The sequence below is a fragment of the Rhinopithecus bieti genome, unplaced genomic scaffold (genome assembly GCF_001698545.2).
Source record: "Rhinopithecus bieti isolate Rb0 unplaced genomic scaffold, ASM169854v2 scaffold_12049, whole genome shotgun sequence".
NCBI classification, from domain to species: Eukaryota; Metazoa; Chordata; class Mammalia; order Primates; family Cercopithecidae; genus Rhinopithecus; species Rhinopithecus bieti.
This window is the reverse complement of record NW_016807278.1, coordinates 1,105,849-1,130,446: the sequence shown is the minus strand read 5'-3', so window position 1 is coordinate 1,130,446 and position 24,598 is coordinate 1,105,849. Positions and strand designations below refer to the sequence as shown.

At 44.7% G+C, this 24,598-nt stretch overlaps 1 protein-coding gene across 7 annotated transcripts in view; it reads left to right on the top strand.

The window, feature by feature from the left end:
- SRGAP2 (SLIT-ROBO Rho GTPase activating protein 2) overlaps nt 1-24,598 on the top strand; it is a 262,672-nt gene that overhangs the window by 227,587 nt on the left and 10,487 nt on the right. For all 7 annotated transcript variants that reach the window (XM_017880915.1, XM_017880914.1, XM_017880916.1 and 4 more), the window contains exons 14-20: nt 795-855; nt 7,698-7,775; nt 8,705-8,839; nt 10,724-10,829; nt 16,807-17,031; nt 21,102-21,181; nt 23,871-24,051. In XM_017880915.1, coding sequence (XP_017736404.1) covers nt 795-855; nt 7,698-7,775; nt 8,705-8,839; nt 10,724-10,829; nt 16,807-17,031; nt 21,102-21,181; nt 23,871-24,051 — 866 coding nt within the window. The remainder of the gene's footprint in view (nt 1-794; nt 856-7,697; nt 7,776-8,704; nt 8,840-10,723; nt 10,830-16,806; nt 17,032-21,101; nt 21,182-23,870; nt 24,052-24,598) is intronic.

Sequence of the window (24,598 nt, the reverse complement as noted above, 5' to 3'; positions counted from 1 at the left end):
ACCTCTTATGTGAGAGCATCATGGCCAACCCTGGACAACCAGGAATTGACATAGAATCTGCCCTTATGAAGTTTGAGCTGTAGTGGTGACAAGTGCCAACAAATATTCACATCCACACATTGGAATCACAATCAGGGTTAAGGAGAACATGCCCCCAGCAGGAACAGCTCAGGCAAAGCCACGAGGCAAAGGAAGACTGCAGAACAGAAACATAGCCAGCATGACTATAGCAGAAGCCAGGGGAAAGAACAGGCAGTGGAACTGGAGGCACAGGCAGGATTCCTGGCATGCAAAGCTGTGTAAGAGAGTAATGAGAGGTCTTTGAAAGAGTTTAAATAATGAAATGTGCACTTTTAAAGATTGCCCAATCACTATGTGAAGGAAGAGAAATGCGGGTCAGAAGATGGCAGGGATGGGAATTGAGGTATTGGTGGATTGAACTAGGTTGGTGGCAATTGAGATAGAGAGAAGCAAATGGATTTGAGAGATATTTAGAAGGCAGACATGACAGAATGTATTGATTAATTAGGTGGTGGAGAAGGTGGTGAGAAACTGGTTTGGGATAAAAGATGATCAGTTTTATTTAGGACATGCTGACTTTAAGGCATCTGTGTAGCATTCTATGTAGGTGGTTGTATTTTTGTGCTCTGAAACTTGGAGGACAGGCCAGGTGCTTTTTTGTAGACCGGCCACTGATCCACTAAGACAGTTCTGCACGATTTGGCCCATTTTCTCTGACCCTGGGCTATCCCTGTTTGAAGATTCTAATGTTGTGTTTCCCTTTGGCTTTTCAGGACTCCAGCCAGGCAATTCCTCTGGTGGTGGAAAGCTGTATCCGGTTTATCAGCAGGCACGGTAAGCAGGATGACAGCCTTGTCCATATTTGTGCAAAGATTGGGAAGAACTTCCAGGAATTCTTTGTAGAGTAAGAATAGAGATTGACTTCCCATCCTGACATTCTCAGAAAAGGAATAAGTTCTTATTTGTCCACATAACTTTTGCGACCTCAGAATAGCCACACCTGGACATTGAAAGAAAGGCATCATGTTATTTTGACGCAAAATGCCTCAGCCACTTATCACACAGCATTTTTTTAGCTTGAGAGTAAGTTTGAAATTGCAGCTGTTATGTAAATATAGCTGCTATTACGTGGTAACAGTAGTTTCACCATTACTCACAGTCTTTGCAAGTATGGGTATCTCCCACTGTACAGCCTGACCATTTTGTCACTTTCTGTACCAGACTAGTTTGAAAACATCTCCTTTCCCAATGTTGCAGTGATTCCTAATAATCAGTTTTTGTTCTGGTTTGGTCTTGCTGGATGCAGCATGGCCAAGAGTTGAGTTAGTAGCTGGTCTTAAAGCTGTATCCACCTTTTGAGAATCTGTAGAGGCAGGCTGCTTCTCAACCTAGGTGAAATCATACTCTCTTCTACTTGGATGAAGCTGAATCTTATAAACACCATTCCCCACCAGCTACTGGTCTTATTGGATGGAATTTAGCGATGAAAATAATTGCCAGAGAATTGATTTCCCAAGGATTAAGAGTGTTTAGAAAGGACAGAACTAGTGCTATGAAAATTTCTAGGAACTGGGCATCAGAAATTGTTTTTAGATGCTGTTCTTTCTGTGATAGGAAAAGGGGCAGAGTGACCTTTCTGGAGCTAAGGAGGTAGATAAAATATTGCTTGTCTAAATTCAGAGGCAGCTATTCTCTCTCCCTCTCCTTGCCTTTTTCTTTCCCTGTAAACTGGGGCATTGCTCAGGTCCATTTTTGGGATAGTAATTATTATAGCATGGTTACAATTGATCTCATTCTAATCAGCTATAATTTTTAAATCTTATCCCTATTCATTTAAAGTAACAGCATTGTATATCAGTATTGAACAGTCAACAAATTTATCAAGTCCCTGATCAATGCTGGGTACCATGCATTGCCATGTAGGAAAGCAGAAACAGGAATAATATACTGTTCCTGTCTTTAAGTGGTTTTATTTTGCAGTTGGGAGAAATAAGTAAGCAAGTGATAAGTTAAATAAAAAGAGATAAGCTGTGGTAATTCAGAATAGGAGTATGAGAAATTTCACAAGATAGTAATGATTAATAGTCAAACAGTTTGCAAAGATAAGTCCAAACTGAGTTCAGGGGAGGATGAATTATTTGTGCCTAAGAGACAATAGGAGAAAGAAAGTCTGAGTTACTGCTCATTCAGCATACATTTCATTCATTCAACAAATACATATTGGTTGCTTATCATATCCCAACAAAAAGATCCTGCCTTCATGAACCTTACATTCCACTGACAGGTGGATAAGCAAATGACCAATTGATCAGCCAGTAAATACAATATGTCAGGTATTGGTGAATGTCATGAAGATAAGTAAAGCAAGGTGAGGGGATGGAGAAGGAAGAGGGGACACTGTTTGAAGCTGGTTCAGAGAAAAGACTTCTCCTAAAGTGACATTAGGGCAGAGTTGTGAGGGAGTAAGCCTTGTGGATATCTGGGGAAGAGTATCTTGGGGAGCGGGAACAAGTGCAGAGAACCTTGCCACATGCAGGAAGCCAGCGTAACTGGAGCAGAGCGAGTGAAGAAGAAAGCGGCAGGAGATGAAGCTGGAAGCCAGACTCTTAGGGCTTAATGTGCTAGGATTGGATTTTATTCTGAGGGAGATGGGAAGCCCCTGGAGAATTTTGAACAGGCAGTCATCTTTTTAAAGTATCCTTGGCTGCTCTCTGGAGATAAGACTGTAAGAAGGAGACAGGAAGCAACTGCAGTAGCCCAAGGAAGACATGATGGTGGCCTAGACCAGGGTGTTAGCTGTGGTATTTGCTGAAAAGTGGACAGGTTCCAGATATTGTGGTGTGAATGTACCTGTTTCTGCCCATTACAGGCACAGTGCATGAGGAGACAAAAATTTAGCACATTACTGTGGTGAGGCTCTGGGGAAACAGGCACATTTATATGTTGCTGATGGGAATGCAAACTGATACAACTCTTTTGGAAGGGAATTTGGCAGTATCTAACAAACTTCATATGCACTTACGATCCAGCAGATTCTAGGAATTCTAGGAATTTACTGTGAAGTTACATCTCCAGCAATACAAAGATGCATGCGCACAAGGTTATTTGTGACAGCATTGTTTGTAATTGCAAAATATTAGAAAGAACCTAAATGCCCATACATAGAGGAGTGGTTGAAAAAATTATGGGACATTCATTCAGTGGAGTACTACACAAGAATGGGGAAGATTTATATGAACTGATACGGAGAGATTCCCAGGATATGTTGTTAAGTGAAAAAAACAAAATGTGAAAGAGTCTGTATGGTGTAGAATACTACAGATGCTCCTCGGCCTCTGATGGGGTTACATAGAGATAAACCCATAAAAAGTTGAAAAGGTACTCAATATACTTAGCCTAGAGAACATCAGAGCTTAGCCTAGCCTGCCTTAAATATACTCAGAACACTTACATTGGCCTACAGTTGTGCAAAATCATCTGGCAACACTATATACTGTAGAGTATAGGTTGTTTACCTTGGTAATCACATGGCTGACTGGGAGCTGTGGCTCTCTGTTGCTGCCCAGCATTATAAGAGAATATCGTACTACATTTTGCTAGCCCAAGAAAAGATCAACATTGGAAGTATTTCTCCTGAATGCATATCATTTTTGTACCATCATAAAGTCAAGAAATCATAAGTCAAACTATTGTAAGTCAGACTATACATATAGATATTCTTTTGCATTTCATTACCTTTTATGTAAGAGAGAAGAAGATATAAGAATATCCGTGTATCTTCTCATTTCTGCAAAAAGAAATGCAGGAAGGATGAATCTAGAAACTAATATTTAATTGGCTACCTATAGGGGATGGATGGAAAAGAGGTGAAAAGACTGGGGCAATGGAAAATGGTAAGGAGTGGTGTTTCTCTTACCTTAGTGTAGTTTTGACTTTTAGAACAACATTAGTGTTTCCTGTACTCAAAAGATAAATAAGCCGGGTGCAGTGGCTCACGCCTGTAATCCAAGCACGTTGGGAAGCTGAGGCGGGCAGATCACTTGAGGCCAGGAGTTCAAGACCAGCCTGGCCAACATGGCGAAACCCTGTCTCTACTAAAAATACAAAAATATTAGCTGGGTGTGGTGTTGGGCACCTGTAATCCCATCTACTCGGGAGGCTGAGGCCCGAGAATCACTCAAACCCAGGAAGTGGAGGTTGTGATGAGATCACACCACTGCTCTCCAGCCTGAGTGATGGGGTAAGACCCTGTCTCAAAAAAAAAAAAAAAAAAAAAAAAAAAAAAAAAAAAAAAGATAAATAAATAAATAAAGGCAGGGTGTGGGTACAACCCAAAATGGAATGCAGACAGTAACATATAAACCTAACTGTATTACAAGTGAGTAACATAACCACAATGAAGAGAATAAGGAAGAAAATAACCTAAGTAATTTGTCTTGACTATAATATAAATCTAAAGATAAAAAGATCTCTAAACAAATATTTTACAGTAATTAGTAATTTTTTTATCACACAGATATGGATTAGCAATTCTAAAAGTATTTTATATATATTCTAGGATCAAGCAAATAAATATATTGTGGATTTTTTAAAAATTGAGCACATAGTAGCTGCTCAAAAAACATCTGTTCCACTACATTGATTTTTCCCAAATAAGGACCTAAGGTATTCATGAACTCCCTAAAAAAACCACAGTAAAAATTTTTGTGTGTAGGCATTTAATGAGGATAGAGCTCATAACCTGTGTCAGTCTTGAAAGAGTCTGTGGCCCACTGAATCCTGGGGATTTTCACATCCTCATTTGTGGCCCACTGAATGCTGGGGATTTTTATATCCTCAAATCCCTTGGGAGGTAGACATTATAGTCCCCATTATATAGATGAGAAAGCTCAGTGGTGGGTGAGGGTGATTCAGGGAGGCTTAAAGGAAGAGAAGGGATATGAGGAACAATTGAAACTGAATCATGATGGGAAAAATATATATATATTTTTTCATGAGGAAGGGAGCAACGTAACGTGAACATGAGATGGCTGCTGTAGAAATCATTTAAAGAATTCTCCAGGAGAACAACTTTTGGCAGTGGTTGGATTCCGTGAACAATGGAAGGTTTTGTGCCATTTTAAATAACTTATCCAAGTCTGATGAGTTTTATACTTTCATGTTCGTGTGAACTGAGAAAAAATTTAAATGATCATGGATGTGTCACTTTGGTTATGCAAGGATTCACCTGCAGTATAATAAAAAGCCAACTGGTTTTTCTCTTTACTTTCTGGAAACCAGCCACTTATTAATGTTTCTGCTTCCTGAATCTAGAGATTCTGTCTGTTGAGCAAGAACACATAGTAGTCCCTCCAAAACATAAGTTCTCAAGAGGAAACAGAGACCAGACCTAAAGAGAGCTCTGTGTGTTCCAGGCCTGCTGCCTGATTTCCAATGAGCTCTCCTCTCATTTCTTCTTGTCCTGGACCCCCAGGCCAAGGCTACTTTTCCTTGGTGTTCTAACCTACCAAAAAGTATCAAGATGATGATGCTGTTTCAGGAATGTGTACAATGGCTTCACCAACTAGAACATAGTGAGTAGCCTGGTTTCCGAGATGACATTTGCTTATACCATGTTGTGACATGTGGCTGTTTCTCTCAAAGCACTTGTTGTTTACATACTATATTTAAACAACATTATCTGGCTTTTACATTGCATTTGTAACTAGTATTATAGTCCTGTTACACTGGTACTAATGATGTTTTAACGTTGCTTGCCACTCTGTGAGGAATATTCTGGAGATTCCTTTACAGGAGCAGACAACTTAAGGCCTATTACAAGGCAGGTAACTACATTTCCTCTGCTTACTTCTTAATGTTGTTTCAGTTGGATTCAGAATCTGTCCTGGCCTATGTGGTTTACCTCCAAAGGTCTAGCTGATAGAATTCATCTGCTTTAGAGATAAAAGCAGATGAGGCGCAAGAGGGTTTCTCAACTGAAGAAACCCTCTAACAGTGGGCAAAATGTAGCATTAGTCTCTTTTGTTTTCCTAAAATAAAACGTGAGATTTCTCCAGCATGTCAAGGTTTTTGAAGGATTGTGCCGTAACAGAGGGATTTTGACAAAATGCTTAAGATTGAGACCCAGGGATCCTGAGAAAAGCTGAGCGGTCCTAATGCAATCAGAGATGCTAGTCCAGTCCAACCCCTGGGGCTGGCACTGATGACACACTTGCTGGATTTCTCACCGGTTTTGCAGTTGTGTGTGTGGTGCTGTCTGTAAGCCATGTCCATGCTCAGACTGACCAATGTGGTTCCCAGCCTCTGCACTTGCACTCCGATAGGCTCCACAAGCCTGGTGTTGAGGACTGAGTATGATTGCAGCCACAAAGCCTGAGTTTGAGTCCTGGCCCTGGTTCTTACTTCCTGTATAACTTAAGGCTGGCTATCACTCATCAGTCCCCTCATCCAGAGAATAAGATTGTTGCCAACCTTTACCTTGTTGTGACATTATTACTTGTGAAGACCAAGTACTTTATTTGTGTGAAAGCATTGATTAGCAGCAGTTACTATGCCAGCATTTTTTTTTTCATGATTTGTTTTTCTCCTCTAACAAAACCAAGAAGTTCTTGTGCACATTATCGTAGTGTAACATTCATGCATGTTTGTCTTTAGAGTAAAGCTGTAGTCAGGAACCAGTGCCTAGCACAATGTCTGGCAATACTATCCACTGACTGATCACTTAATAGCAAGCTTGTTCAACCTGTGGCCCATGGGCTGCAGCACAAATTCGTAAACTTTCTTATAATATTACGGGATTTTGGGGGGATTTTTTCTTTCTCATCAGCTATCGTTAGAGTATTTTCTCTGTGGCCCAAGACAGTTTTTCTTCCAGTGTGGTCCAGGGAAGCCAAAAGATTGGACGCTCCTGACTTATAATTTCATGTCCACTCTTTTTCATAAGTATTGAAAGCATTGCCCCCTTGAACAATCAAACTATGTTAAAACAGCTAAAGCAATATTATAATCTCAGACCTTATGAAACTCCTGATGAGAACTGATGCCTTGACCCATTTCCCATTCTTTTTTTTTTTTTTTATTTGAGATAGGGTCCACTCTGTCACGCAGGCTGGAGGGCAGTGTATGATCATAGCTCATTGTAGCCTCTAACTGCCAAGTTCAAGTGAACCTCCTACCTCAGCCTCTTGAGTAGCTAGGACTACAGGCATGCTACAAGCACTGTGCCTGGCTACTTTCAAACATTTTTTAGACACAGGGTCTCATTATGTTGCCCAGGCTAGTCTCAAACTCGCAGCCTCAAGCAGTCCTCCTGCCTCCACTTCCTGAGTACATTTTTCTATTCTTGACCCTAGATGATTTTTAAAAAGTACCAATGGGTCACTTCCTTGCTTTACAGATGGGAACAGAGAGGCAAAGACAAGGGAAGGAATCTGCCTCATAGTTGCCCTGGAGTCAGAGGAGTCTCTAACATGGTGCTTTCTAATGAAAATGAATGCCTCGAAATTATTCCAGTGACTTTTCCAACATCCTTGCACCTATTTTTCTCCTTTGGCCTAAAGAAGAGAGACAGCGTGCTTAAATACACACTGGTTGGGGGAGATAGGTATTCAGCTAAGCTTGCCACTATGCTTGTGAATTTGCTTTTTCTTCTTGATCACTTTTCTGTGTATCGCCAGGACTACAGCATGAAGGAATTTTCCGGGTGTCAGGATCCCAGGTGGAAGTGAATGACATCAAAAATGCCTTTGAGAGAGGTAAGGAAACAGTCTTGAAGATGAAACCAAATATTTGCCAGCCCCCGGGGTATTGGCTCCACCCTTTCTTCCCTAAGAGGTCCCCAGAGGTCAGGAAGCCAGCTTGCCTGTCTCTTCAGAGGGTACCTGCTCTCTTGTACACATTCCCCTGTAGATATGCAGGGAAATACCAGGGCACATCCCAGTTTCCTTCTTCCTTCACAGCCCTACCCATCCTGCCTCTTTCATGCCGATGATCTGCCAAAACCCAAGAAGTTAACTATGATATCTGGGCGGTTTATGGCTTCATCTGGAACCCTTGGTGGCAGTTAATATCAAGGCTAATGCGCTTGTTCATTGTAGCCCATTTATTATTTTGTGGGCTATTAAGGTAATGGGCAAGCTTTGGCAATTTCCGTCACTGTAATGGATATATATAGTTTCAATTTGAGGTTGGCCCTATCATTAAATCTAATTACATCTGATATGAAATTTTCCATGGGGAGCTCTGGCGTGATTGTTCTGTAAGTAGGTGTTCTTGGTTGTAGGCCAGGAGACGTGAGAGCCAGTCTCAGGAGCTGGCCTTCTTGGCCTCATTTTTCTCCCCTCAGGGGCTCAGTCCCAGCCTAGTTTCATGATTCTTGTGAGAGACAGTTGCTGTGTCCCATCCTCAGCCCATAGGGACCATGTCCCTGAGCCAGGCTGGCACTAGAGAGTTTATAATGATGGACTCGTCTGCCGTGCTTTGGTCCTGGAGCCCCTGAAATGGAGCAGTCTTTGCTTTATCTGTTCCCTGGTCTATCCCACTCATGGCCACCATGCTGGGCAGAAAGCTGATGGATTGGGACCAGGACATACATGGTTCACCCCCTCCCCACCGCCTCTGTTTGTCCTGTGTGTTTTTGCCTCTCTCACTCTCTTTCCTTTTTGCGGGGGTTGCTTATCCTCAGGAGAGGATCCCCTGGCTGGGGACCAGAACGACCATGACATGGACTCCATAGCTGGTGTCCTGAAGCTTTACTTCCGGGGGCTGGAACACCCTCTCTTCCCCAAGGACATCTTTCATGACCTGATGGCCTGTGTCAGTAAGTACCATTCTGGCTTGAGATTGGCTTCTGGGCCACAGCACTGGTAGTAGGAGATAAAAAGTTTCCACAGGGTCTGTGTGTTCTCATAAGCTTTTCAATAAAGTTTTTCTTTTCCCCAGTGAAATTTCTCTTCATCCTCACTCCTTCATCCCCTGGTGGGAGGGGATCAAGGAAAGACTTTTCAATAAGAATCTAGGACCCTCAAGTCAGGACTCCTGGCTTTTTTTTTTTTTCCTTCTGATTCATCTCTGGGCTTTATCTTCTTTTAGTAAAGTACGTTTATTTTCAATTATGTATTTGAAGCTTATACATTAGTGCTTGTGCTTTTCAGGGTACAAGGGGGAAAAGCATAAGCGTTGCAAATATTTCATGCTTATTGCATTAAACAAGACATGGCTTACCTGCTAAATGTATTAATATGTGTTCTAGGAACAAAAAGCCCTCTGCACATTTAAAAGTAGTAATAGGATATTTTCCCAAAGAGAAAGATATGTTCTCTGCTTTATCCTCTTAGGAGTTCTCTGCCTCTTACTCTAAAATTTGGGTCTTGAAAAGCTATTCCTAGCCATTTGGTTTAGCTTGTGGTACTGGAACACCCTCTCATTTGTTTGCCAGGGAAAACAATCAATGGAAACTTGGATTAATACAGGTCAGCCTGGAACCAGGCCTTGTCTGAGTGATGGCTGCAGAGGCTGGAGGGAGTGGTGCCTTTGAATGGAGAAAAGATCCTTCTTCCTAGGTTGACCAGATCTTCATACCTACTGAGTTTCCAGTTTCACTCAGTATCTGCCCTGAGTACTTGTGCCTCTCTGTTATCCTGAGAAATTTCCAGGGCATTTGGGAAGCTGGCTTTCTGGTTTGTTTGTTGACTTCTGTTTATGGGAGTCTAGTGGAAGTGAGTTATGTGGGTGATTAAGAATGTGATTCCCTTGGGTCATGTCTTTGTGTCTTTTTCCAGGACTGGGCCTAGTTGAAGTATCTTAAGCTGAATTGGGATTGCCAAGATAGTAAAGATAGTTCAAGGTCCCTTGGCTGCCCAATTCTTCCCTGGAGATACACTCTTCCTCCTAATCCAGTACTTCCCATCTCTTTTTCATATAAAGGCACTCATAGAAAATGGCAGTGTTTACATGGTACACTGTGGAAGTGAGAGTCTGCCTATGATGGAGGACCTGTAATTGACCTGTAATTAACCTCTCCCCAGCGCAAGAAAACCTTTCAGGTCTCCTTCCCAGTATCACTACATACCCAGGGGCCTGCTACCTCTTGCCTCAGACCACTTTTTACTCATTCGTAATGCAGATAAGGGAGGGGGAAGATAAGCCACACTTGTCCAGAGGATGAGATGGCACATATGGAGTGAGCAGGACAGGACTTGCACAGCCTCTCTTCCCACCAAGATGTAGGCCCTCTGAGGCTTTGTGTTGAGCAGTTATAGCAGGTTAGCGGCAGTTCCCTCTCTGTGGTTGTTTGAATAAGAGGGTGGTAGATGCTGTGGGGAACATTTCTAACCCCATTCCCTGTGCCCAAATCCAAATCCAAACTTGTTATTAATAACGAAATTACAACAACCTTAGTTCAGTTTAATTTTAATAATGTGTAATAATGAGTTTGGATTTGGATTTGGCATAGTTCCCTGTGCCCAAGAAGTATATACCTTACATCCTGCAATGGTAAATGTCTAGAACCCAGCAAGTGTCCTCTTCTAACAGCCCTACCCCAAGGAGCAACAGGGATGACTTCCTGTCACTGCGCCAGTGCTGTGTGTGGGCTTGATCTGATGCTGTCTGTGTTGCCCCTGCTGGTAGTAGGTACTTCTGATCATTACTCTCTGGGATCTCAGTCATAGTGGAGGATAACACATGGCTTTCTTCTTTTCAGCAATGGACAACCTGCAGGAGAGAGCTCTGCACATCCGAAAAGTCCTGCTGGTCCTGCCTAAAACCACTCTGATTATCATGAGATACCTCTTTGCCTTCCTCAATCAGTGAGTAACCTTCCCAGTGAACAGCTGGATCAGGCTTTGGCTTGGGCTACTGGAAGTTCCTCTATGGACCTATGCCTATTCACCCAACCCAACAAAATATTTATTGAGCACTTACTGTGTGCTAGCCACAGTGCTAGACTTATTTAATACATTGTTAAATAAAAGATGAAAGCCTTGATATCATTTAGCTCCTGTTCCGGGGAAGGAAACAGACAATAACAGATATATCAGGTGGAATAAGTGCTTAGAAGAAAAATAAAAAAGAGTAAAGAAAGGGGGGAGAGTGCAGGGGTCTGAATGAAAGGAGGGAGAAGCACTGTAGTTGAGGTGGACAGCAGAGACCTGTCTGAGAAGACAGTGTACAAGCAGCAACCCAGAGGAGGGGAAAGCGTGCCATGGGGCCATTTAAAACGCCAGAGTCATGGTAGTAGCAAGTATGGATTTGGATTTGGGAAGCAATTAGAAGATTTTTTTTTTTTTTTTTTTGAGACAAAGTCTCGCTCTATCTCCAGACTGGAGTACAGTAGAGCGATCTTGGCTCGCTGCAACCTCCGCCTCTTGGGTTCAAGCGATTCTGCCTCAGCCTCCTGAGTAGCTGGGACCACAGGCGTGTGCCACCACCCCCAGCTAATTTTTGTATTTTAGTAGACACAGGGTTTCACCATGTTGGCCAGGATGGTCTTGATCTCTTGACCTCGTGATCCACCCGCCTCAGCCTCCCAAAGTGCTGGGATTACAGGCGTGAGCCACCATGCCTGGCATGTTATTACCTGATTTGTGTATTTTATTTTTTTTTAACCTGCCAACTGCTTTGTGGAGAAGTTACTGGAAAGGGTCATGAAGAGAAACAGGGAGACCCTATTCCGAGGTTACCGTCTGGTCTGGCCAGAGGTGTTAGTGGCTTAGTCTGGAGACTAGTGAGAACGGGTCAGGTTTGTGATACATTTTAAACATAGCGTTAACAGGATTTGCCCATGGATTATACATAGAATATGAAGAGAGAAATCCTAAATTGTTGGCATGAGCGACAGGGACATACGGAGGTTGTTTATGGAGTTGGAGAAGACAAGGTGTGGAGAAAGGGATCAAGGCAATGTGTTGATGTGGTCATGGTCATTTGAGGCACTTGTGAGATGTCCAAATGGAGATTTTGAACAATTGGACCTAGGAATCCAACCCTTAAGGGAGAAACCAGCAGTGGAGCTGCCAGTGCGGGAGTTGCCCATGTACTGGTGGTATTTAGCTAATCACCCAGGGAACAGATGTGGCTACAACAAAGGTCTGAGGAGCAGAGGGACCACGGGCATGGATGGGGAATTTCTTGTCCAAGCAGCATGTCCTTGTGTGGAGCAAGCTTTGGAGTCCCCGCATGACAGGAAAGGCACCAAGCAAGGACGTGATTCTTCCCCTCTGAGGCACCTCTGTCTTTTCACTTTGCTTTTGCTTCAGTTTGGCCCTCAACAGCCTAAACCAAAGGTTATACATGGGCACCCTGAGAGCCAGATAAAGCCAAAGATGGGTTCCCTTCAGGTGTCTGTTGTGTCTTGAAAACAATGAAATCATGCTTACATTTGGGGAAATTTCACTTTTTAAAAACACAGATTTCTAACTTCTTTTGAAAAATTATTAGATCTGGCGATACTGACTCTGCAGTCCCCGGTGGCAGCAATTCCCTGTGGAGTAAGAGCTGTGCCCCCTAGATGGGGTAGGCACTCCCCAATTCACCACAGCCCCCAGCCCTCCCCGTTGCCCCCCAGTCCCGAGGCTGAATTCAGTTGCTATTTATCATCACTCTTGCTTTGTGGTTCTCATAGAGAACAAAAATGTTTCTCTGGATCCATGAATCTATCAAAGTGGGGGAAACAAAAGGTAAACCAAGGGGCCAAGGTGTTTTCGCATGTATTTCTTTGTGAAAATGAAGAGCCTTCTTACAAGGTTAGTCTCTGCTTAAAAGGAGTACAACTTTAGAGACCATTTTATAAGTGTCAGTTTGCTTCCAAGTTCGTGGTCAACCTGGCCTTCTAGGTATCTGGGTTAGTGGCCCCAGCTTGAGACCTTTTCTGGGGCACCCAAACTATCATGTAGCCCCCTTGCTGGCTCTGCAGAGCTACAGAGGGTCCTTGTTCCCCAGCATCTCTTCGACATGGTTATGTCTGCTCCATTCATTGGCCAGGCCCTGACTCAGCACCACCACTGCCTTTGGGTTGAACACCCCAATGAGTCACACAGCGTGTTCACGTGCAGCCTGGAAACTGCTAATTACTTTCGAGTTAGTCCCTTCAAGGCTACCAGTCATTGTCTCCCCTCGGAGACCAATACCTGCCCTCAACATGAGCCTAGTCTGTGCCCCCAGAGCAAGGAGCATGAGCTAGGTGAGCAAATGGGGATGAGGGGAAAACAGGGAGGGCTGGGGGACTGTGTGTGAAAGTACAATGGGGAAAAACAATAGAATAAACATCCATGCAGAGTTGCTGCTTTCAGAGATGGCAGTCGCTGTTGAAGACAGCATAGGAATTGCACCAATTCAAATTATTTATTTTGTTTTGCTTTTATTGGGTTTTTTTTCTGATTGAAATGAGATCGATTTGCTCATCAAAACATTTAAAAAATGCAGCATTAATAATGAAAGTGTTTTCTAAAATAATAAATAGAATGCAGGACACACATGATAAAGCAGACCACCTCCACAGGAAGACAACAGCTGACAGGCGTGCACTTCCAGACAGGGATAGCAATAGTTGGCAGGTAGCTCCCGATGCAGACTCTGCCTGGGCCCAGACCATCAGGACCCTTTTTCTTCATTGCTGTGAGTCCTGGATGTATGTGTACTTTATTCTGGCTACGGTTTGTTCTTGGATTGGACACACTGTCAATCTCAAGGAACCAAAAAAGCTAATATCTCAGTTTCTGTGGGTCTGGAATCCAAGTATAGCTTAGCAGGGGCCCTCTGGAGAGGTAATTGCGTATCATAAAAAAGTTAAAAATCCAGAAAAGTGCATGCTAAAAGTAAGTTTCCCACACTAATCCTGGCGCCCCCAAAAAGCCTCTGTTCCTAACCACAATGCTGAACCTTTTTATGAAGCACAAAAGATGACTTCAAATCAATTAGGAGAATTCACTAATAACATGAACTGAAACTGTAGAAATACAGTAGACCTCTTTGAGGACATAACATGAGTGAATATAAGTCGACACCAAAAATTTTAAAGCAGGGAGTTGTTACTAGTTGTTACCCATTTTAGATATTTCTTTATTTTTGTTGTTGTTGTTGTTGTTTGTTTTTTTGTTTGTTTGTTTTTGAGATGGAGTTTTGCTCTTGTCCCCCAAGCTGGAGTGCTGGAGTGCAATGGCGCAATCTCTGCTCATGGCAACCTCTGCCTCCTGGGTTCAAGCGATTCTCCTGCCTCAGTCTCCTGAGTAGCTGGGATTACAGGCACACACCACCATGCCCAACTAATTTTTTTGTATTTTTAGTAGAGACAGGGTTTCTCCATGTTGGCCAAGCTGGTCTCAAACTCCTGACCTCAGGTGATCCACCTGCCTCGGCCTCCCAAAGTGCTGGGATTACAGGCGTGAGCCTGTAATTACACCACACCTGGCCTAGATATTTCTTTAAAAATAAAAATCCAGTTTTTTATACTCTTACACTAGACACAGCCTTCAGGGACTTCAAAGATTATTAACACCATGACATTTTACACAAAACTGTGTGCATTTATATGTGCATATACATGAATTTTTCTGGGGAGAGAATCCCTAGTTTTTGTCAAGTTATTGAAGGAACTTGTGTCCCCTAAATAGTTAAGAACCACTGCTTTAAGCCGGGCGCAGTAGCTCACACCTGTAATCCCAGCAAGTTGGGAGTTCAAGGCGGGTGGATCACCTGAGGTCAGGAGTTTGAGACCAGCCTGGCCAACATGGTGAAACCCTCTCTCTACTAAAAATACAAAAATTGGCCAGGCACAGTGGCGCACACTGAGGCAGGAGAATCACTTGAACCTGGGAGTCGGAGGCTACAGTGAGCCAAGATCGTGTCACTGCACTCCAGCCTGGCGACAGAGTGAGACTCTGTCTCAAAAAAAAAAAACAAAAAACAAACGAAAACACTGCTTCAGCCCCTAAACTTAGAACCACTGTATATTGGAAAAGAAAAATGGATTTTAGTCTATATTTTGATGGGAGTAAGAAAATAGACCTAGATTCATGAGATCATAGTCCACGAAGATGTGTCCTCTTCAAGCTCCTGGTCATTGTAGCCACCTATGAATTGAACAGTCCTTACCTTAGCAGGCTTCCCAACATTTTTCATCTTTCACAGAGCTTTGACTCAGGACTCTCAGGACTAGAGTTTGTTTCCCTTTGACCATCAGGCTTCCCAGACACTACTGGTTTTTTTATGTTACCAAAACATTGTCAGATCACTCTAAAGGATCAAGGCCTTCCTCCTCTTTGTCCCTCCATGACACCAGGAACTGGCCAGGCTTGGATTAGCTACAGCTTAAGACTGTGGCACCTCACGCCTCAGTTGTACGCACTGAGGTTACCAAGGTGATTATCGCTCCTGTCTCTCCCCAGTTTTAATTTGACTAGGAAATAGACTTAGAAACTTCCCCCCGTCTTTTCTAAATCTCTGCTCTCTTTGAACTCAGGATCCAGGGAAGGATTATACACTTTTAAGAACTCCTGTGAAGCAGTCCAATGAAATTTGTAACCTCCCCCATTGCTGGCCTCTCTGCATTTGATTCTAGGCCCTAGAAACAGTGATTCCCAACTCTTTCTTCCCATCACGTCCATAATACCACTCTTCAAGTCCTTCAGTGATTCACAAATGGACAGGGGCTACATCTCCAGGAGGGGAGAGAACCATTGAGTCAGAGGAAATGGACTTTGTAATGTGAGACTGGATGAGGGGTACACTACAGAAACAAACTCTTCAATCATTTCTGAAGAACAGCTACTCAGATGGAGAAAGCTGAGTCTCAGGCCTCTAGTTTGCCAACAGAGGATCTTTGGTTCCTTCTCAGAATCAAATCCTGCCGATGCCCATAAGGGAGACTCCTCAGCAGAGCTCACAGCTCTGCAGACTGTGTTGGGGAGGTATCCAGAGCTGGCCCAGCCCTCAATGCCTGGATGGGCAAGACCCAGTGGGACTCATCAGGTGCAATGGCTCATTGAAGACCTTGGGTCCTTGGCCAAGGTTGGAGGTGTGGCTGGAACAGCTGCTGGCTGAGAAAGGGAGAGTTCCCAGAATAAATAAATACCCGAGAATGAAGTCAGCCTGCATCCAAAGGAAGCCCGAGCAGAAGCCAAATGGCATGCTGACCTTTTCCTGAATAAATCCTGAATGTAATAATATAGAAGGAGATTATGAACATGAAAAACAGTTGCATTCGCTGTTCTAGGAAGAAATTCACTGGCTTGGTGGAATACAACAGCTAATCAGTTGGCTATTTTTTAGTAAGTCTAGAAGCTAGAAAGGAATATCCCTAATAATTTGATTATTTTGTTATGCAAGAAGGTACACAATGCACAGTGCCTGTGCCTCTGACCATATATTTACCAGGGCAGCCTGAGGGTCCCTGTCTGCCCTGGCAGCTTAGTGTGTTGGTGTGTAGGAGCCATATTCAGCTCTGCAGAGTGACATGTTCTCAAGGTCATGTGGCTTTTGGTAGATAAGATCCGAAGATAGGGATGAGGATGGGGTGGTAAGTAGAATTCGAAATGGGAGCTGGAAAGAGAGAAGGGGTCAGAGCTGCAAACTAGCTACCTCTAGTTTGCTTTTCCTGAACTCCTGAATGACCATTCTGGTGGTTACTCTTCTCCCCAGCTTACTTTCTGGAAAGCTTCTGACACCCAGAAAGGCAGGTGGCAATTTGTGGACCTTCTGCTTTTGCTCTTGGCAGCGCCTCCTGTGATTGTGTTTTCTGGGCACTCATGCGAGAGCTTTCCAGCTTACCCCCTTTCCCTTCTCCTCCAGTTTATCACAGTTCAGTGAAGAGAACATGATGGACCCCTACAACCTCGCCATCTGCTTCGGGCCCTCGCTGATGTCAGTGCCGGAGGGCCACGACCAGGTGTCCTGCCAAGCCCACGTGAATGAGCTGATCAAAACCATCATCATCCAGCATGAGAACATCTTCCCAAGCCCCAGGGAGCTGGAGGGCCCTGTCTACAGCAGAGGAGGAAGCATGGAGGATTACTGGTAGGGGGCTTGGGACGGGAGGAGGGGAGGGATTCACTAGCACACACTGGCATGGGAGCCAGATGGCCACACGAAAACCAAAGGGAAACACCCAGATCCTCCCAACTCCTCACTCCCAGGCTGCCAGGGTCTGGGGTTGGTATAGGCAGCCCCCACCTCGGCCCCACCCACAGACTAAATGCCACTTCTTGCCACCTCCCTTTTTGATGAGTTCTGAGTGGCAAGGGACTATATTGACAACATTAATTGTGATACTAATCTCTAAGAAAGGACTTTTTATAAAGTTGCATGTTTATTAATCAACAGTGTCTCTCGGGCTTCTACTCTGCTGTGTATTGTGAGAAAAACCATCCTGGGTCCCAGGGTATTGCCTTCTTATTGGGAAGAGTTTAGATAAAAGGCATATATTCCTGACTGAGTTTGTAAGCTGGCACTTCAGAATGATTTTAGAAATTTGTGAAGAGAAAGAAGGGTGAGCCTTGTTTTTGGCAGGTTAGGGATGGTCCTCCCCTGAAGCAGCATTCCATTCTGTGGGGCCAGGTTTTCCATGACCTCGCTTCGGAACAGAGATCTAAAAGGAATCCCTGGGATATATCTTTGCTAGACCCCTCTGTTAGACAAAGAACAAATCACTATTTCCATTTTATGGATGAAGTCGCTGCAACCCAGAAAGCCCAGTGACAGTATTTTAGTCCACTTTAGTGATGAGAATTTAACCCCAATCTCATCTCTTAGTACAGGATACAGTCCGTTACCCCATGCTGCCTGCCATGGTACCATTTACAGTGTCATTTTTTTACTAAACACAAAGACAACTGCCTCTCTCTTTTAATCCCTAACGTCCCTACCTCCCCCCTCCTCCTCCCCCTCCCTTCTTCCCCTAAATAGTGTTTCAGCCTGAGCTGAAAGCACAAGCCAGCCCAAATCGGATTCCGTCTGAATTCAACATCTGGAACCAATTCGGCCAGCCCCATTGCTATCGACTGAGGTAGGGGAGGACAGGGGAGGTTGTTTACTTAATTAGAGGCCAATTGGGCCACACTTCTCCCTGACCCCCACAGAGCATCCTCTTGCCCAAAGAGTGAAGAACATGGCATTTGTGTTCTGTGAACATAGTAATATCAGTGACATCCCTGGGTTCATCCCTCTCTGCTGTACTGCAGATTTCAGTGTCTGGGTCCAAGCTGGAGGAACCTATGCTGGCCAGCTGGGAGAGAAAGCTTTTTGTCACCGACAGATGGTTGGTGGTGACTGGGGAGGTTGTTGGTCACTTTAGGTCTCAGCCTACTGGATGATGAGCTCCAGGGAGCTGTCCTTGTGCATGTGACTTAGAGCTTTGGTTTTTCCCCTTGCATGAGTGGTGGCAAGCTGTAGAATAGCATTTCCTTCCTTCTAAAATCAGGCAGAACCTCCACCCTCACTTCTGAAACATCAAACCACTGCAGGCTCTGTTCCAGTGCCCAGGGCACAGAGACCCCTACAGCCCAGGCCCCTGAGTCCCAGCCCAGTGGGACAGAGTCCTGGAGGGGTGTGGCTCAAGGGCACAGACAGGCAGGTGCCTTCCTCCAGTTTTCCTCCAAGGTGTTCTCCCAACCTACCCACCTATTTCTTGTGCACTCAACATTTATTAGCAGCCTCTGGAAAAACCACAAGATTAGTCAGGGAACATTACTACCACAGACTGGGTGGGAGGCCAGAAGCACCTGAGGAACAAGAGTCGGTGACCTTGGGTTGAGAGGGACCTTTCAACCACTGGATTCACACCCACCTGGAAGGCTCATGGCCCCTCCTCTCCCTTCTTTGGGAAGTGAGAGAAGTGCCAGCCCTGGGAGCTAAGGCGGTGAAGGAGGTGAGTGAGGGTGGTAGAAGGGGAGATAGAGCACTAAGAAGAGAATGGAGAATGGTCAGGAGACCCAAACAGCCATGGAAAGGAGAGCGCCAGGCCACATGGCCTCCCCACAGCTGTGGAGAGGAGAGACAAATCCATTTCACCACGCTTTCCGGTCCTGAAACTGGAACCCAGTTTTCTAGGACTACCTGTTGGGTGGTATGGTGGGCTGTTCCTGAGACCTCAGGTATTTTTGGGCCTGGGTGGGTGCACAAGGGCAAAGGCTGGGGATGGGGTGTGTTTCGAGAGAAGCATAGGATTTTAGGGCTAGAAGAGACCTCAGAAAGCATCCTCTTGCCTTTCTCATAAAGCAGTGGTTTTCAAAGTGAGGTCCCTGGATCAACAGCATCTGTGTCACAAAGGACTGGTTAGAAATGCACATTATTTGGCTCCACGAAGACCCAGTGACACAGAAACTCTGAGGGTGGGGCAGTGTTTTTTAACAAGCCTTCCATGGCTCCCTGAAGTTTGGAACTATTGCCTTACTGGCTGGCCATGTAAATAAACTTGAAGCCCTGAGGGAAAGTTTGTCTTTGAACCTCTGCCCCGCCACCCCTAGCACCTCAAGGGTTTCCAGAACATCACAAAATTCATCAGATTCATCAGATGGTTTTTAGCCCTAGAAAACAATGAGAAATTGTGCCTACATTTTTTGACAAAGAAGAATCTCCATTTATATTCTTCTAGAATGTTCTCTGGAGCCTGAGAAACCTCCTTAGAAGTGACTTGCTCTACACAGGACGAGTTCTGAACTGGTCACCCAGTCTTTGAGGAACTTCCCAGGAGTGTAGGATCCATCTCATGGGGAAAGAGGCTGGAGGGTTCCAAGGTGGAAACTGTACGGCCAGGCTGCCGGGCTGAATGGGTGATGGTGCTTTCACACAACTGCCTGGAAAGCCTCACCTGTTACTGCCTACTACCAGAGGAAGAACTTTAGAAATGAACAGTTTCTCTGCTTTTCAGGAAGTAAGGACTTCCTGGTGCCCATCCTCATGAATTTTGAAGTCCATGAGCCAGGAGATCAGGAATAGAAATGACTTTCCTAGTAACCTGCCTATCCTTTCTCGATTCCTTACACTGGATGATTTTTTTTTTTTTTTAAGACAAGATCTTGCTCTGTCACCCAGGCCAGAGTGCAGTGGCACGATTATGGCTCACTGCAGCCTCGACCTCCCAGACTCAAGCAATCCTCCCACGTCAGCCTCCAGAGTAGCTAGAACCACAGCATGCACACTGGCTTTTTTTTTTTTTTTTTCTTTTTTTGTAGAGACAGGATCTTACTAAGTTGCCCAGACTGGTCCCAAACTACTAGACTCAAATGATCCTCCCAAAGTGGTGGGATTACAAGCGTGAGCCACTGTGCCTGACCTACCCTGAATGATTTTAAATTTCATGAATTATTTCAAGAATTTGACCCAGCTTCTATCCCCTGCCCTCTAGTCCATAGCAAAATCCTACCCTCTAGCCGATAGCAGATTCTTCCTCCCCTACTTTTGTTTCCCACCCACTCCTATGACTCGCCTTCCACTTTTTCACCAGTTCACAATCTAAACTACAAAGCAACCTAGAGGCACCAACCAAAATGAGAAAGAAGGGAAGCAAGGACTATTTATTAAGCACCCGCTCTGTGCCAAACTTGTTCCTAAATTACTTTATTAAGTCCTAACACAGCTGAGGATATAGATCATTATCTTCAGTTTATAGATGAAGCAGCTGAGGCTTAAGGGGATTAAGTAACTTGCCCAGGATCACACAGCTACCAAGTATCAGAGCTGGTTTTCGGATCCAGTTTTATCTGATGCCGAAGCCCAGTGTTTCCCTTCCACCCTACTTCCCCCTTGAAAACCAGGAATGAATTCACGTAGAGAATCAGCCCTTGAGGAGTTGAGTTGTTCTCTATTTTCTAAAGAATTTAGCTTATACCTTCGAAAGGGCTTCCCTTTGTCTTGAGATATTCTAAGTTCCAAGTAGTCTCAAGTGGTTTTTGTAGCAGGAGCTAGACTGGAAAAACTCTAGAGCTTTGTATTTCATTATAAGCATTTGTCTGTTGTGTGCAGTTAGGATATAGAGAGCGTAAGATGGATTCAGTGCCCTTGTGCCAGGGAGGCTGTATGAAGGGGAAGACAAGAATTTTATAAGCAAATAAATGTTAATGTCCCGGTCCCTCTTGCTTCTGTTGCAGTGATAGCCCTCATGGAGAGACTACCTCGGTTGAAGACTCAACCCAGGATGTGACTGCAGAGCACCACACGAGCGATGATGGTACGAGGCCCTGCTTCCTGGTCGTGGGGATGCCAGGGGTGAAGCAGAAGGAAGTGATTATATATCGTGTGCATCTAATGAACCTGTATGCCCAGTGGTCCCCTGAGGACAGGCAGAGAGCTCCCTGTCCCAATTTCATTCTCTTCCTTCCTTGGAGAGATAGCCCACCTTCTCAAATAGAATTGCTCTGTATTAAACCAGAGGTGAAGAACTAGGCCTTCCATAGCCCTTCAGCCTTCTTGCCCCACCTCCCAGCTCCTTGTCTGGCCTGAGTGCAGCATGATGTTGGTCCCTTATCATAGCCTAGACTCCTGCCAGACAGCAGGAGAACAAAGTGAAGGAAAGCTCATTTGAAAAACAGGAAGCAATTGGGTGTGGTGGCTCACACCTGTAATCCCAACACTGGAAAGCCCAGGAGGGAGGATCACTTGAGTTCAAGAATTCAAGACCAGCCTGGGCAACATAGCCAGGCCCTGTCTCTTAAAAAAAAAAATAGTCTGGCATGGTGGTGTGCAGCATCCCTGTAGTGCCAGCTACATGGGAGGCTGATGTAGGAAGATCCCTTAAGCCCAGGAGTTCAAGGCTGCAACAGGCTATGATTGTGCTACAGTACTCCAGCCTGGGTGAGACAGTGAGACCCTGTCTCAAAAAAAAAAAACACAAAGAAACAGTCAGCCTGGGGTGCGAAATAGCAGAGCTGAGTGCCCCGAACCCAATAGAAGCAAGCCAGAGAGAGTGGGAATGAGGATGTAGAAACCACATGCTTTCATGCCTACTGACTGGAAAAACTGACCCTTTCCAAAGTACAGACATGCGAGTGCCGAGCAGGCTGGTGGGCGTGCATCAAGGGGAGGAATGCTCAGCTGTCATCCTCAGGCCCCTCAGCAGTGCCCATGCTTTGTGAGGGTCTGTCCAGCCAGCACATTTCCCCTGCTTCCAACAGCTCCACACCTCCATTTCTGGATCACGTGGGCTCTGGAAGTCTCAGCAGCTGACAAGGAGCCTCAGAATTTTCTGGGCACAAGAATGAAATGGCACAGTCTGTGGAGCTTTCCCTGTTCCTGCCTTGCTGGGAATTCTGCAATTCTTGGCCAGCTTTTAAAGGAGAAAAAAAAAATAGGACTGCTTATTTAGATCCTGATGTCGTAAGGATCCATGTGATCATTTGCTACGTTCAAGGAGGGGAGTAGGTGAACTAGGAAAATGAGTAGTGGGTTAGAGCCTACCTCGTGGCCAGCTCTGCTAGAGGCTTTCTGTATGTTATCTCTTAATCCCTAGTGAAATTGATATGGCCGCTATTTTACGGTTGAGAAAATGCAGGTCAGGGAAGTCGAGTAACGTTCCCGAGGCTATAGAGAACTGAGATGGGTATATTTAGACAGGCCTTCTCTGACCAGCCTCCTATAGTGAAATCTCTAACCCCCCTGTTCAGGAGCAGACCCACCAGCTAGGGCCGTCTAGGCATGGTCTTATTTTTAAGCAACCTTTCTCTCTACTTCCCAGAATAGCTGACTTTCATCTCAGGTTCCAGCTTTCTGGGAGCCTTCTCTTTGCTCTTTGATCTCTACCGCAGCCTAGCACAGATGAAGATAATGATAACAATAAGTCATGCACACATACCACTTACTATGGGCCAGACACTGTTCTAAGCACTTTTACAAATTGTAATTCATTGACCTTCATGACAACTTCATGAAAAAGACACTATCGTTATCTCCATGTTAACAGATGAGGAGACAGAAGCCCATACAAAAATGAAGATACATTGCATTTGTAAACCCCTTTTACTTTTCAGGTTACTTTCATGTGCATTTTTGTCATAGATTGGTCACAAAATGTATTTCCATATTTTGCTCCTTGAAAAGTTGATTGAGCAAGTTGTTTTCTCTTTTTAGAGACGAAAAGTTCACATTCTACTTACTAGGGGAATGGATAACATAAAATATTTAGAATACAGTATGATACATTTTCTACAATTATTGGAATTATTATATAATCAGAAAAGAAATAATGCTTAAAAATATAGTATGGCAAGTTTGATGATAGATGTCAAAGCATGAAGAGCTTTAAAAGAAGTTACTGTGGAAAGCAGGGGATGCGGCCGGGCACTGTGGCTCACACCTGTAATCCCAACACTTTGGGAGGCCGAGGCGGGCGGATCACGAGGTCAGGAGATCGAGACCATCCTGGCTAACATGGTGAAACCCGTCTCTATTAATAATACAAGAAATTAGCTGGACGTGGTGGCACACGTCTGTAGTCCCAGCTACTCGGGAGGCTGAGGCAGGAGAATCACTTAAACCCGGGAGGCAGAGGTTGCAGTGAGCCAAGATCGAGCCACTGCACTCCAGCCTGAGCGACAGAGTAAGACTCCGTCTCAGAAAAAAAAAGAAAAAGCAGGAGATGTTGAGTTGTGTTGTGATGTGTTTCATCAGGCAGGTAAGAGAGAAGAAGGTTCCTGGTAGAGGGAACAGTGTGAGCAAAGGCAGGTAAAAGATGATACCAGTGCTTTCAGGATAATGGTACAGTCTGCATGGGAGTTACTTGCTTTATAGATCATCCATGGCTTCATTTTCCCACTAAGTTATCTTCCCACCACTGTAAGTTCAGCTAATTCAGCTTTTCCACCCAGTTTCCTGAGTCTGCAGGTCCCAAGAACATGTATTTACTTCTTTTCCACCCTTCTCAGAATGTGAGCCCATCGAGGCCATTGCCAAGTTTGACTACGTGGGCCGGACAGCCCGAGAGCTGTCTTTTAAGAAGGGAGCATCCCTGCTGCTTTACCAGCGGGCTTCCGACGACTGGTGGGAAGGCCGGCACAATGGCATCGACGGACTCATCCCCCATCAGTACATCGTGGTCCAAGACACGTACGTTGGGCCCATGGCATCTTTGCGGGTGGTCCCCAGCTGCTCTGTGGGAGTGAGACTTCATTTCTGGAGCCACAGGACTATGAGGGAGGCCAACCCCTGGGGGGGTCCGGTGCAGTCCTGAGGCTCACACAATTCCTTAAAGAGCCCCCCGACCCCACTCCCTGCACTCAGTGGAGAATTTTTAAAAATCTCTCCACTATCTGTGCCCCTGCAAATTACCCCTAATCCAGTCATTTTAGAAACCTGCCAGCCAGCCAGCACTCATCCATATTTATACCTGATGAGTGATAACAGGGGTTTTTATTTGACCACCTCTATTTCTTTTCTCGAAAGATCAGGCTGGGAAAACGTTTTGCCTCCCCCCCGCTTTTTTTTTTTTTTTTTTAACAACTATGCTCACCCCAACCTGTTGAGCCACTCTTTCACTTGCAAACTAAAATGACTAGTTTTCTAGGAGAAATCTGGCTTAAGCAGTCTTATGGAAGTGACCTAGTTCATTTAACCAAGATGAGGTTGATTTGGGGTAAGATCGGGGAAGGAGGGA